Source organism: Onychomys torridus, chromosome 16 (genome assembly GCF_903995425.1).
Source record: "Onychomys torridus chromosome 16, mOncTor1.1, whole genome shotgun sequence".
NCBI lineage: Eukaryota > Metazoa > Chordata > Mammalia > Rodentia > Cricetidae > Onychomys > Onychomys torridus.
The window spans coordinates 24,543,625-24,559,181 of NC_050458.1; the positions used below are offsets into that span (position 1 = coordinate 24,543,625).

At 42.9% G+C, this 15,557-nt stretch overlaps 1 protein-coding gene across 1 annotated transcript in view; it reads left to right on the forward strand.

Moving 5' to 3' along the window:
- Fam91a1 (family with sequence similarity 91 member A1) overlaps window positions 1–7,150 on the forward strand; it is a 46,488-nt gene extending 39,338 nt beyond the window's left edge. The window contains exons 23-24 of the mRNA XM_036208201.1: window positions 3,224–3,293; window positions 5,282–7,150. Coding sequence (XP_036064094.1) covers window positions 3,224–3,293; window positions 5,282–5,467 — 256 coding nt within the window. The 3' untranslated portion in view covers window positions 5,468–7,150. The remainder of the gene's footprint in view (window positions 1–3,223; window positions 3,294–5,281) is intronic.
- Window positions 7,151–15,557: the final 8,407 nt, after the last annotated feature.

Consider the following 15,557-nt stretch of genomic DNA (forward strand, 5'->3'; position numbering starts at 1 on the left):
ATTTATAACAACAGGGATGCTCTATGCTCTACAAGTTCAAGGAATGTTGAAGAAGAGGGGCTGAATATAAAATATCATCTCCTGGGCAAGATGATAGCAGATCATTGTGGATGCCTGCACTGTTTCTGTAGAAGGATGGGCTCATCAGCAGTCAAGCATAGATGGAGGAGGAGCAGAGGGGTCCCACCTTCACTGTTGGACTGTTTGCTGCTGATAGATCAGGGAGAGGGAAGCATTGCCTTCAGTTGTGTGCTAGTTAGTGGCCCCTCCAGGCACCAGTGGATAGTTACAATTCAGTGCTTACACAGATGGCTTTAGTTAAACTTAATGGGTCACCAAAGTTATGAAATTGGGAAAGGAACAGGTAGGGATGAGAGGATTGGTAAGGATGGGAAGGAGATAAGCGAGGTATGGGTAGAGAGTAATCAGAATGCACACACACACACACATATATATATATACATACATTTCTAATAACAACCATTTTTTTGAAAGTGTAAGAACTATGAAACTTCACAGATTGTCCCTGTAATTTGTACTAATTTACATATCTGGAAAGTTATGTATGGGTAGGTTGTGTTAAATGTGACAGATATTTTTATTAGCTTGTTTTATTTAATATTTGTATGTATTAACAATTTAAGTAGATCTTTTGGAAAAAATAACTTCAATTTTGGTTATATAAACCCTGCTCCTTGGTACCAACTTATATCTTAGTCACTGTTCTGTTTGCTGTGAAAAGACACCATGACCATAGCAGCTCTTATAAAAACATTTAATTGGGGGCTTGCTTACAGTTTCAGAGGTTTAGTTCATTATCCTCATGTTGGGGAGCATGGTCACAGCCATAGTGCTAGAGAAGTAGTTGGGAGCTACATCCTGATCTGCAGGCAAAGAGAGAGTGTGAGTGCACCTCGCATGGGCGTTTGAACCTCAGAGCCCACCCCTAGACACATACTTTGTCTAACAAGACCACAACTCATGGTCCTTCTAGTCGTTTCAAATTGCTTACCACTCTAATGGTGGCATGAAGCTGGGAGAATAGGACCTAAGAATGGGGTGGACAAAACCCTCATGCAATAGCCAACTTTATTCAGAGCATCAGACAGTTTATATACTCTGGGGGTTAAGAAGAATCACACAAGCAAAGTTCTCACAAGTTCAAGCTGTATATGGTCACAAGGACAAACTGCACATGGCAAAAACATGTTTTTCCATAGAGGCATATAAACAAAAGCACTAGCCAGCTATGATAAACATTCTACAGTAAACTCATTCCTATCAGCCACATTGGGGAGGGCCACGAAAGCACATTCCAAGAACAATTCTGTGTTTTTGAAGAATCTGAGGTCACAAGACGTTTGTTCGTTTTCTTAGAATTTTGTCACAAGCACTCCCAATTCTGCTTTCATGACTCCTTGGATTGAGACTTCATTCTTGGACCTTGTTCTGACACAAATAATGCCACTCCCTGGTGACTAAGCATTCAAATATATCAACCTATGGGGCCATTGTCACTCACAGCACCACATTCCACTCCTTGGCCTCATATGATTTGTAGCCAAATCCTATTACAAAAATACATTCAGTCCATCTTCAGAATTATCATAGTCTCAACATTGTTTAAAAGTTAGAAGTCTCTAAAACTCATGGAAATTTTTTAGCCATAACGCTGTAAAATCCAAAAGCAGATCACATACTTCCAACATACAATGGCACAGAATATTCATTACCATTTCAAAAGGGGTGGAAAGGGTAGTAGTGAGAAAATACTGGACCAAAGCAAGACTGAAAACCACCATGGCAAACTCAATTTTAGATTGCCATGTCTGATGTCAAAGCACTCTTTGGATCTCCAAGTTCTTTGGGTTTTGTTCACTACAACACCTTTCTCTTGAGCTGGTTTCACACCTGGTCTGTAGCTCTCTTGGCAGGTATATCCCACAAAACTCGAAAGCCAGAGCTATGGCCAAAGTGTCAAGTTCTGCTGCTTGATGGGCTGGAACTTGGCCTCCTTGTTCAAGTACATTTGCATAAGCTTTCTGTTTTGATGGTTTCCTTCACTGACTAAACTTCTTATTAATTCCTTTTCACAAGTTGACAACTTAGCTGGGTGGAGTCTTGTCCTGAGGTCACCACTCCCTTTATTCCATTTAGCATCAGGCTTTTCTGTACACTTTTTATCTCCTTGAGCACTGGACTTAGCTCCAGTACACTTCCTGGTGCTCCTTTTCTCCTCACACTGTACATTTTGTATTTCTCTTTGTCAGTTTGCTCCCTTTCCTTACACATCTACATAAGAGTTGTTACTAATAACCACATGGCAGTCAAGACTAGGCTGTCTGGACATCTCTGTCAGTGCTGTTAATCCAGAACTTCAGTTTAGCCTCAGGAAAAATTTTAAGACAAGCACAAAAAGCAGCTCTGCATTCTTTTTGTCAAAATATCACAAGAATGGTCTCTAGGCAGCTTCCCCCTCTGAAACTTTTGGGGCCAGGAAGTCTTAATTTACATTGTGCCTAGCACTATGCTCCCACTAGTATGGCCCAGTAAGTCCTGCTTTTCTAACCCAAAGTTCGGAGTCCACAGTCCACCAACACACAGCCTGGTCAGACTCATCCCAGCAATGCCCTCCTCCCTGTGTCAGCTGGTCTTGTCACTCGTGGCCATGGCAACCCTAGTAACGGAAACCTTTCACTGGGGTTGGCTTCCGGTTTCAGACCATGGAGCATGGTAGCAAGCCATGGTGCTGGCAAAGTATTAAGAGCTACAGACAGACAGACAGACAGGCTGGGGTGAGGGGTGGGCATGCCTGGGTCTGGCATGGGCTTTTGAAACCTCGTGACATACTTCTACAAGGCCATGCCTCTTAATCCTTAATCCTTTCAAATAATGCTACTCCCTGGTGACTAAATGTTCAAATATATGAGCCTGTGGAGGCCATTCTTATTCAAACCACCACATAAACTTATATTTTAACTTAGATCTAAAGTATGATATTTTATTTAAAAATGGCCTCCTTTTTATATACCATTAGCCCCATTGTTAAAACAGTAACATTTTTTGGTAAAATTTTTGATGCAATTACTTAAAGGTTTTTGTTTTATTACATTGTATATTCCTATATTAATTATTTAATATGATAAAATTTAACTTGTAAATGCTTACTGTCACCATTATATTTAGTTAAAAATATTTTTTTCTCTCCCCATTTTTTTTTCAGCCTTCAAAGCCTCTTACATTCCAGTAGAAAACTCTCTCTACAAGTCCTTAACTTTGTTCATTCATTCCAGGTAACATAACCCAAAACATGCAAATGGTGTTTGTATAGAGCTTTATAATATGTGAAAGGCTTTTGTTTTATTTGTTTGATTTTGAGTCTCCCCAGTAGCAAGCTGTGTGTGTGATCAGCATGATTCAGGATGCTAAATGACTTGCACACCTCACTGATCTGGCCTTCCTAGACAAGGCCTGGCTGGGTTCTGTGCCGGGTTCATTCAGCCCAATAGGCTTGACCATGTGTTGCATGTCACGGATCCTGCATGCTAGTGCGGAGGCCAGACTGTGGTGCTTACCCCTGCAGTACCGCCTCACTGTTATGAGGGGTGCTGGAGAAGTAAAGGTCAGTGGTGTGGATAAAAGGATGTTCTAGGCTTTATAGATTCATAAATAAACTTTGAAAATAGAAGATTCAGAATATCTGATTCAACATTATAAAGTCAATATTGTAGAGTTTATTCATTCATTCAGTAAATACTTGAGTCTACCCTCTGCCAGACCCTTCACCAAGTGTCACAGAAACTGATATGGAAGACATTAGTGGAGCATGTGATATTGTGTAGACTCAAACATTAATGTTTGTAAGTAATTACAGATTTCAGTAAGTGCTTTGAGGGAGCTGTAATCTGAGAGAGTCTGAAGGAAGCCCCAGTTCACAAGATAATATATAAACTGAAGCTGATAGGACACAAGAGAATGGTACAGACAGACAAGAGGTGCAGAGGTCCTCCTGTCAGGAAAGTGCTGGGCACCCAGGAACAAAAGGCAGCCAAGATGATAGAAACATCCTAAAAAAAAGCAGATGAGGTTGAAGAGGGAGGACCTTCCTGATCATGGGGACAAACTTGTATTTTTACTGAATGAATACCAAGAGACGTGGCTGAAGACTAGTGAAGGAAAGAGACTGTTTCTGGTGGAGTGCTTTAAACTGAGTGGTAGTATTGGAGAGGCACAGGCTAGAGGCAGGGTCTGTCAGATGCCCCTGTCATTGCCCGAGGAAGACATGCTGTAACTGAGTACTCTTTTCACTGAAGGATACCTGAAATGTGCGTGGACTCCTAGGAAAGGGTTCTTTATTGTACGTGTACTGTCATAACAGTACAAAAGTATAATATAAAGATTAATAAACGGGTGGTGAAGTTCTGAAATGCTCAGTACTTTCCACCACTTTGGAACCCACTAGCCCTGGCAATGTTGAATGCTCAGTCATTGAGATGTGTTCTGAAGATAGATATGTACAACTTGATGATTAAATGAAAGAGAGATAATGAGGGTGTAGTAGGAAGAAGTCAAGACTGATTCTCATACTTCTTGTTTAGCCAGAGGAGTGGAATGGGGCAGGCTGGGGAAGAAGTAGGGACTGCACATGGTAAGTGTGTAGTGCAGGGCAGACACTTGAGAACCACAGTCAGACACTTGGATGCTTGGGAACATGGGTCTGAACCTGTTCATCTGAGAAGCCCGGGAACGCGCGCTTGCTCAGGTGTGGAGTGGGGTGAGAACAGCCTTTTTATTGGTCTTCTCCTTTCAGGTACCCTGTTGAGCTAGTCCAGTTCTGAGAACTCACCTTTTATCCCATCATCCCATAGACTAATTCTGATTGCTTTCAAGGCATTTCTTAAAAGTGCTTGTCATTTGTGCACATATTAATGTCTGCTCTTGTTTTTGGTAGTTCTCTCTGCCTTCCACAGCACTTTACATGCTGTGATGATATAGTGTAGCCTAATAAAACTTGCTTGAAGATCAGAGAACAGAACAAGCCCCTGGATTAAACATAGATGCTAGGATTAAAGATGTGTGCCACCACTGTCTGGCATCTGTGTTTAATCTAGAGGCTGGCTCTGTCCTTTGATCTTCAGGCACATTTTATTAGGGTGCACAGTATGTCACCACAACATGCTAGGAACATTTCTCAGGTAATCAGGTCCATATATTTTTCATCAGTTCTGTTTCTTCGCTGAAACTCAGTGTGAACTATTTCTCCTGTTCTTTGGTTTTTTAGGAAGGTGCTTCAACTCTGGATCTTCACACGGAGCCTAGCTTTCCAAGTGTGCTTTCACAGTCGTCCTGCACCGATATGGGAGTTCCACTTCCTGCCAAAAACTTAATGTTTAAAGATGGCATCTTATCAGAGTGGAGTGGACGCTCACCTTCCTCCCTTCTCATTGCTAACCTCCATTTGCAATAATTTGATTACACCATGTATTGCTCACACGTTCTGCCTTTTTTCTTTCTTATGTTGGCTTTCCGGTGTCAGCCACCAAGAGTGTCCTGCTGCTGCGGGGCAGTTCCTGCTTCGCTGGTGGGAATGCATGCTCAGAACATGCTCCTGTTTGCTGAAGCCGTGGTGTTGCACATCCTGCTGCAGCGAAGTGCTTTCCAGCAGCCAGCACTGTATTTCTACCTTGAGACAATCTGCATTTCTTTTTATAAAACTAAGGGTACACTTTATAGGCTTTAGATGACTGTTATGTTTATAAGCAGTCACTATGAATATTGCAGTGGTAGTTTTATATGTTAGTTTCTCAGACATAAACCTGGTTTAATTTTCTATTTTGTTATCTACACTACGGGGATCACAGGAGGAGATGGAACGCTTTCTCGGGAAGGCTTCTTGGTTCTTGAGTTAGTCACGCTAGAAAGTGGCAAGCATCCAGCAGAGAGGGCTGTACCAGGGCATTAAGGGTTCCTGTGGCTATCTATAAATTATGTATACCAAGTGAACATGATTGAGGGTATGTCAGTCAACATAGTTATGTAAGCTTAACCTCGGTTTGTAAGGTCTTAACTGACTCTTTGTTGACATCTCATGAAAAGCTTTGGAAAACATTCTATTTTTAAATGATGTTTGTACGTGGACTTCTGTTGTCACTCAACTTGGGCTTTATATTTTCATAGAGTCTTTATGGGAAAATAGAGTTTATTTTCCACTTGTAGTTGAGTCTGTGGCGTGTCTCATTTTGTCTGTAGCTTTACCAATGAACCGTTAGGACAGTTGACTTTGATTTCAGAGCAAGGATTGTGATTGGGGATTGCACGTCAGGGCTGTCTTTGGCCTCGGCTCCATGGTAAGGCGATTCTGCATACACAGTACCTGGACCCGAAGCCTAGGCCCGCGGCTCTGGGGGACAGTGGGGAAGCACTGACTGGCTTCACGTGCTTCTTTGGGAGTTAGCTCTTTAGTACCTCAGAGTCTGAGTCTTTGGAGCCACATGCAGACTCTCAGGTCGCCTTCCAGGGGTTGTGCAGCGTCAGTTGAGCTCTCCTTGGAGGGCGAAGGCTGGCTATGTGAGACTAACCGAGTGAACTGGTCCAGCAGCGCGCCTGGAACACACGAAGCATCAGACCGCTTGAGAATGTTTGAGCTTGACAGTTTTGCTGATGGCCTTTGTTATTTATACAACTGATATTTGTATACTTAACAAACTTCTGGAAGTCTATGCCTTTCTTGAAACCGTTAAAGTGGCCATGCATTTAATACCATGGCCTACCCCTGTAGCACAGTTAGTGCTGTGTTTGGGGTAAATGCAGTAATGTTTAGTTTTCTACTTTGTCTTGTATAAGGTAGAACTGTGTGTATGTCACATTTGTCTTTAAAGGAAAAGTACATAGTAATATTAAAATGATTTCTATGACTGTGAATCACTCATTTATTTTTCCAATAACTGAGACTGTACATTCCTAGCTACTAGTTATATGTGTATGTAACTTTTAGTTTCAACTGAAAGTTTAAGTATTTCTTTTGATCAGGGCTCTTTAATCTCATTTTAATTTGCTTTGAGTTATTTGTAGGTATTTATCGTTGTATTAGCAGTCGAACGCCAACTCTAATGACATGTACACTAATAAAGAATTAAACAGTTGTAGTTTCGACAGTGAGTCCAGTTATTGCTGAGTTTATAGCTTAAAATTTGGGAGGGATTTGCTGCTATAATTCCTTTGCAAAACATTGAAGGAAGAGATGGAACCTGACTGCTATCATGAACTTCAGGGACAATACTAAAAAGACACATTTCATCTCTGGTTTCTTGTTTGAAGTGGGGAGAGTGAAATCATCAGCTCGCAGCTGATGCACCGTCTCACAAGGGGCCATTTGCAGTTTTAGAGAAGTTAAGATGATGTGTTTGTGCTTGTCTTTATGACTATGACCCGTTCCACTCATGGCTCGTGCCGAGGTGCCTCTGTTGAGTTGATTAAAAAACAAACAAACAAACAAACAAATACAGATTTTGTTCTTTGCCAAAGAAAATTGATAGAGGTTGTATCCAGTTCCTTTGCAAATGTTTGATTTCATTTGGCTTTGCACCACCCTCTCCTTCCCTCACCCTCACTGTAGTTTGACCATGGCAAGCAAACCTTTAGAAGCTACTAATATAACAAAGGGCATGCAGTTTAGTAGTGGGCCAGTTTCACCTCACCGGTGTATCTAAAGAAGTGCAACTTAAGTCATTTAAGAAGTTAGGGTCAACTGACTCTTAGAGCAGTGGTTCTCAACCTGTATGTAGATCATGACCCCTTGGTGGGGTCGAACGACCCCTTCACAGAGGTCACATACCAGATATCCTGCATATCAGATATTTACATTACAATTCATAACAGTAGCAAAATCACAGTTCTGAAGTAGCAGCGAAAATAATTGTATGGTTGGGGGTTACAACACAAGGAACTGTATTAAAGGGTCGCAGCATTAGGAAGGCTGAGAACCACTGCCTTAGAACCTTGTTTAAAATATGTAACCAGACGGTCTTGTATTTGTTTGAGGGAAGTGGTTTCTCTTATTGGGTGTTCTGTTTTCCCTGCCATTCACTTTTTATGTTCAGTGTTTCAAATACACTTTGTATTAAAGGATTTGAAAGTACCAAAACTGTAACTCAGTACAGTGGATTGTTTTCTGTTATGATGTTAATATAATACAGTGAAATTGTATAAAGTGTTGTCAATTTGATTATTGACACGAATAACATGTTTACAAATAAACTGTGGTGTTGATCAAGTTGCCATGAAAAGTGTCTGATTTTCTGAGACTTCTTAATATTAAATACACCTGGCTTTTCAGCCTGGCTTTCCTGTACTCTTTCAACTAACTTTTAACTTTTGTTCTAATATCAGATTTGCAGGAAAGTTGCCAGGCTAGGCCATGGATGTTCATGTCTCTGTGCTGGCTAGTTTTGTGTCAACTTGATACAAACAAGTCACTTGGGAAAGGGGAACCTCAATTGAGAAAACGCCTCTACCAGATTGGCTTGTGGGCAAGTCTGGATGCTTTTTCCTAATTAGTGATTGGTGTTGGTGGACCCAGCTCCCCGTGGGTGGTGCCACCCTGGCCTGGTGGTTCTGGCTGCTATGACAACACAGGCTGACACTGAGGGAAGTCAGAGAAGGAACTCTTAGAAGCCAGGAACCTAGAGGCAAACACTGATGCAGAGGCCATGGAGTGCTGCTTACTGGCTTGCTCCTTGAAGCTTGCTCAGCCTGCTTTGTTATACTGAAGAGCTGAGAAGAGTTGGGGGGGCTGAGTATGATTAAAACATAATTCTCAACTAATAAAAATGTTTAAAATTGAACAACAACAAAAAGGTTCACATAGAGCATAGGCGTCTTACTCCAGCCTCTGGTTCAGTTTCCTTCCAGTATCCCAGCTAGATGATGGAGTGGTTGGGTTTGCAGTAATACTTGCTTCTTAAGATGAGCTGCTGCTTACTGCCAGATCCCTCTGTTCTGCAAAACCATCTGCCAGTTGTGGGTAATCTGCTTCGTCTTCACGTCCCATGGTTTGGGTTACAAGCCTCTTAGTCTTATCGTGGATTATTTGTTTCTAATCTGTGGTTTTTGTGGCTCTCTGCCATGAGCAAAAATTCATTTTTTTTTCCAATCAGAACTCTTCCAGCCTTGGATTTTATTAAGGAGCATACATGAAATGGAGAGAATGCTCATTCCACCTTGACCATGGTCAGTGTTAGCCCTCTTGGGTCGTGTAGACAAAGCATACATATGTATATATGCACAAGCATGCACAACTCTCTCCCCTCTCCATAGGTTACAAGGTCAAACCTGGATACCAAACAATCTATTCCATAATTTAGACTATTAACCCTGAGTTACTGGAAGCAATAGTTCCCACAGCTAGAAAAGACACATGTACCCCACTAAACCACCACTGCTGACATAACGATAGAGTTGAAAGCTGATGAAAATGACATTAAAGCATGGAATAAGAGATAGTCACATTAGAAGGGATGGGAAAATTAAAAGTATCAGATATTTGTGTACCAGGAAAATAGAAAGATGAGTGAAACCAGCTTAGAAATAAGACTGAGGAATGACTTACCTGCAACTTGTTTTATTATTAATATAATGAGAAAAGAATTCTAATTGTTGTAGGCTTTTAATTGACACATAAATTGTAAAATGTATTAATGGAATAGCATTTAATGTTTTCATATTTGTGGACATTACCCAGTGCTTGTGTGTAACATCAGTCTTAAGCATCATGATTAAAAAAGAAAAGAAAAGAAAAGAAAACTTTTGGGGGAGAGGGTGGGTTTTTCCCCCCCACTCTGTGTAACAGCCCTGGCGGTCCCGGAACTAGCTCTGTAGTCCAGACTGGCCTCGAATTTAGAGAGCTCTGCCTGCCTCTGCCTTCCAAGTGCTGAGATTAAAGGAGTGCACCATCACTGCCCAGAGGTGTTTTTAAAAATATTTTAAAATTCTTTGGTAATTTTATAGGTACATACAATGTATTTTGTTCACATTTACTCCCTGCTCCTCCGTTTCACCCCTTAACACCCTACTGCCTCCCCCCCCACACACACACTAAGCTCAATTTGTGTTGCTCATAAACTCATGGGCACGAGGCCATCCATCGGCACATGACTGACATACAGGGACTGTACCCTAAAGAAAATGGACTGTCCTTCCCTTAGCAGCCAACCCTCAACCAGCATTAAGTCTCAGCTGGGGGTGGGGCTATGACACCGCTCCATGCTGGAACGTTAACTGGCTCCATCCTGTGTTGGTCTTAGGCAGACACTACAGCTGTTGTGAGTTTCTGAGTGCAGTGGTCCTGTTTGGTCCTGTCCTTCCTGACCTCTGGCTCTTAGAATCTTCCCACTCCCTGCGTGTGTGCGTGCGTGCGTGCGTGTGTGTGTGTGTGTGTGTGTGTGTGTGTGTGTGTTTGTGTGGTGAGTTCCCGTGTATCACCATCCACTCACAGAGAAGCTTTGATGAAGGCTGAGAGATACACCAATCTTTGGTACAGAGATACATATTTAGAGAGTAGCTTGATACTATATTCACTTAGCAAAATAATGGTTCATTTCTGGGGCATATGACTTGTCTAACCATGGGGTTTTTGGTCAGATTTAATTTCTTCCTGTGGAGTGGGCCTTAAATCCAATCACCAAGTGCATGTCTTTGTCAGGCTGGCCTTTATGGCTGGCTCACATGTTTCTGGTTGGGTAAGAATGCTGATGACTTTTCTCCCCCAGCAGCCTACTTAGCATTTCTGGTATGTGATGTTTTCAGCAATAGGATCTTGTCATCAAGTTCTGGTAGATAAGAGCAATGACAATAGTCTCTGCTGTTTGGGCAGCAGGGGTGTGGGGGGGCATGTTCTCGGGACACCCCTGACATGGTGCAAACTTTTAATGTTCTCTCTTCTAGTCTTTTTATTTAAATGTTTATTTTTCTATGTGTACATGTGTGCACCTGGGTATATTTATGTGTGCAGCAACCGTGGAGTCCAGAAGAAGGCATTGGATCCCTTGAATTGGAGTTACAGGCAGTTGTGAGCTATCCAATGTGAATGCTGCAAACTGAATTTGGGTCCTCTGGAAGAGCAGCAAATGCCCTTAATGGCTAAGTCATCTCTCCGACTCTTGTGGTAGTCTCTAAGGCTAGTTGGTAACTATTTCCAATTGTTGTCCTTCCTAGACCATGGTAGAATCACATGGTCTACCATCATGTGATTGGATGGGGTCCTATGACTCATCTGGCCAAGGGTGAATAGATTTAATGGTGTCCATGCTGGAGGGATCCCTCCACATCTCTCTCTCTCTTTTTTTCTAGTAGAGCAGCTAATATTTAAGATGGGATGCTCTATGAGCCTGGGTGCCTGAAATGAGTTGGCCCACCTTCCCCTGATCTGTAATGGACATGTATCTGCAGTGGGCCTCATATAGTGTCATGGAAGAGAATTCCCACACAGATCCGAGGATACTAGAGAAGCCAAGTCTTTCCCCCTTTTCCACACATGTCTTGTGAGGCCAGATATTCTTCATATCTACCACCCAAAGTAGTGCAGCCCAAGAGAAGGATTGCAGAGGTGGATGAGAATCCATTCATATCTACCACCCAAAATAGTGCAGCCCAAGAGGCGGGTTGCAGAGGTGGATGAGAATCCAGCTGACAACGGTTGAGAATGATGCTGTTCTTTGCAGCGAGTCTCCCTTGTTTGGGGAAAGGTAGGTAGTCTTATAAAACGTTCACATACAATGAGTTTGTTGTAATTTGAGCTGAACTAATAAGTAGACGTTCATCTTTTCTCACTTTTAACCTCCAGTGCGGTCAGTGTCAATGAATATAACCCATTCAAAAGCTCCTTGGGTTCCTCAACATTTTAAGAAACTTTCAGTGTGTGTGTGTGTGTGTGTGTGTGTGTGTGTGTGTGTGTGTGTGTGTGTGTACATACATGAAGGTGTAGAGGCCAGAAGACAACTTTTAAGGTTCAGTTCTCTCCACCATGTGAGTCCTGGGGATTTGATTAAGGTCATCAGGCTTGGCAGCAGGCGTCTTTACCATCCAGCCATCTTGCCAGCACACCATATTTAAAGCTCTCTGAGCTTAAGACCTGACAACCAGCCCTTCTAAGTGTTTCTGTGATTAGGGAGGTATATGTTTAAAAAGTGCCACCAGCCATGGCCTGTATAGCCATTTAAAGCATTTCTATTTTAGGAAATAGTTTTGAATTATAGTTCTTTCCCCTCTGATATTCAGTAGAGACAACTGGAAACTACAGGAGGAAAAAGAGGAGAAAATGTCAAGCAAGTTTTCCCACTTAGAGATAACACAGAGGGGTTTCCCCGTAGGGTTTCCCACTCACTCTCCAGCCACACACTTAGAAAATGTGGACGCACCTCAGCACTGTCATTTATATGAGCTTGGACTCATTTTCCATTCACAGAATTGAAGAATGCAATTTGAAAGACTTAAGACATGTCTTCATATATTTAATATGTGCTCTGAAAATGCACTTCAAACACCACTAGGAAATTTAATCATTTCCCTGTGCAGTTGGTGAGCCTCAGGCAAATAAATTGTCTCAAAAGATCTTGATAAAAAATTTTTAGTACCCAGGTGGTGGTGGTGCACACCTTTACCCAGCACTCGAGAGGCAGAGGCAGGCAGATCTCTGTGAGTTCGAGGCCAGCCTGGTTTATAGAGTGAGTTCCAGGAAAGGCTCCAAAGCTACACAGAGAAATCCTGTCTCAGAAAACAAAAACGAAACAAAATAAAACAACCCCAAAAACAAACACAACAAAACCAAACCTTTGGTCACATGATGCCCATATCAATGGAATAAAGCAAAAGTTACCTGTTTAGAAATTAAGTTCACAGGTGAGTAGCTCAAAGCAAACCACCAGATGAAATTGTGATTACCTGAAGCTTGAATATTTATTTCTGAGACAAGGTCTTGTTACAGTAGTCCAGGCTGGCCTTCTGCCTCAGACTCTAGAGTGTGAGAATGCAAGATCAGGCGCCGGGAGATGGCGCTGCCCACTGAGGGCTGGGCCTTTCTGTATCCGTTACTACAATCTAGACAGTCATCCGCAGGTACTCCCACAGACCCGCCTGACCCAGACAATCCTGCAGTGCGATTCTCAAGTGATTTTAGATTGGGACAGGTTGACAGTTGAAACCAGCCAGCAAACCTGTGGTTTTTCTCTTAGCGTGTGAGCAAAGATCGGAGCCTCACAGCAGTGTAGGTGCGTTTTCACATCTCCTGTTGTTTTTGTTTGTTTCCCCACCAGAAACTATGAGTGCTCCTCATTTTCCAGACAGGCAGAGTTACCAAACAGCAATGTCTGTACATGCAGGCTGTGCTCTCTGTCCTTTGCACACCACTGCAGTAAAACCCGATAGCAGCAGGGCGTGGCAACCCAGGGAAGCTTTTGTTTTTACTTCATCTCTCGATCTTTGATAGCTAGGTTGTGAACGTTTCCCGGCACTAGGGTCCGTGTGCTGCTGCGAGCTTGGGAGGCTTGGGGAGTTCTCCAAACTGTGCCCTGTGAGGCAGTCTCTTCTCTGCCCGTGGGTGGCAGTGTTTCGCTGTTCTATCCTCGTTTCTAGGCGAAAATAGCTTATGCTTTCTTTTTAAAAGGGTAAGAAAGATTCGGTCATACTTCTCTCTCATCCCCCACCCCTACTCTGTTGTGTTCACTTGGAAAACCACATTGAGAACAACAGGATTCATACCCTAGGCTGGTTCTGAACACATTTCCAGGAGTCAAAGTTCCAGTATGGAAGACAGTAAAGCCTTCTCAGAAGCCTGCTTGAGTGTGTGCGTGCGTGCATGTGTGTGTGTGTGTGTGTGTGTGTGTGTGTGTGTGTGTGTGTACATGCCTGCATGTCTGAGCAAGCCACAGAGCATATGTGAGATGTGTGGATAACTTGTATTTGATGTCTCATATAGCTTTAACTATTTGCTTATTTGGTTATTTATGTGGTTACAATTAAGGTGTTCTTATTTTCCCCTAAATAGAACTACCCTGTAATGATTTCAGGAGGTTATTGCATTTTGCTTGGGAAATGTAATCATGCAAAATGAATGTATTCAAAACAGTCATCATTTGAGCAGCATATCAATGATCCTCACATCAGTCTAAGGACACTGTTTTCATGTCATTGAGTTGTGCAGATTTTGCATGTGAGTGTGGAGTGAAGGACCAGGGAATAGAGCTTTCTTTCTTTTCCTATCTCTTTGGTTGCCAAAGGGTTAATTGACATAGAGAAAGAGGGTGAGGGAGAGGAGAGGAAAGAAACTGAGATGGGTACAGGGATAGAAAGAGAGATGAAGAGAGAAGGAAGAGGGAGAGGGAGGGAGGGAGGAGGGGGGAGAGGGAGGGAGACAGCAAGCATTCTTGAGCAATCACAACCCTGTTGGTGGTTCCATCAGGCCAGCCCATCAACATCCCATTTCTCCTTTTCTTTGTTTTTAAATAGACTATTCTTTATTATTCAGTCATTGACAATTTCATACATGAAAATATTGCATCTTGACTATGTGCACCCCAACTCCTCCCTGCCACTCCCCCTAGGCATCCCAACACTGTTACTCTTTCTGATGCATGGTCCACTGTTCTTCCCACCTCCTTGAGGTCAGATTTGGACACATGATTTGCTTTGTCCCATGGGATGTCGATACCAGTGAGGACCTCATTTTTCTGGGGCACAGTTTGCTCACTCCCTTACCTCTGGCACTCTCCTAGATGTCACACCTATCAGCCTGTGACCCCTGTGACCACTGTGGGCTGCAGCATGTACCAAGCAGTGATGGATTGATGGAAGGTGCCATGGACCCTTTGTCTTAGCTGCTGACTCTGGTGATGTTTGTTTCCAGTGTGTTCCACGGACTATCCTGACTGACTCATCATGTGACCTTGGGCAAAGAACTTTAATATGGCACTTGGGCTTTTCTCCTTTTACCAAATGGGTACCTTGATCCCTGTACTTTTCAGGATGGCATAGTGTGTCTGGCATGGAGCAAGGGCACTATGAATGTTAGTTGTTGCCACTTGGTGTGTGAAGAGACACCAATACCATTGCAACTCTTAGAAAGGAAAACATTTCACTGGGGCTGGCTTCCAGTTCAGAGGTTTAGTCCATTATTGTGGTGGGAAGCATGGTGGCATGCAGGCAGACCTGGTGCTGAAGAATTCACCAAGAATTCTACATCTGGATCATCCGAAGACAGCAGGAAGAAAGTGAGACACTGGGCCTGGCTTGAGCCTTTGACTCCCCAAAGCCCACCCCCAGTGACACACTTTCTCCAACAAGGCCACACCCACCCAACAAGGCCACACCTTCTGCTCACTGTCCATCTCTTTCTTGGATAGCTATTTGGTGAGGTGGATATGCCAGGAGTATGGTACTGAATTGCACAAACCCAAGGCCCAGTTGGTGAGCCTTGACCTCAGACCACCTGTGCATGTGAATGATCAAGTCGCCCATTTCACCTTCCACTACAGAAGCTGTCTGCCCCTGTTGATATGGAGACTTAC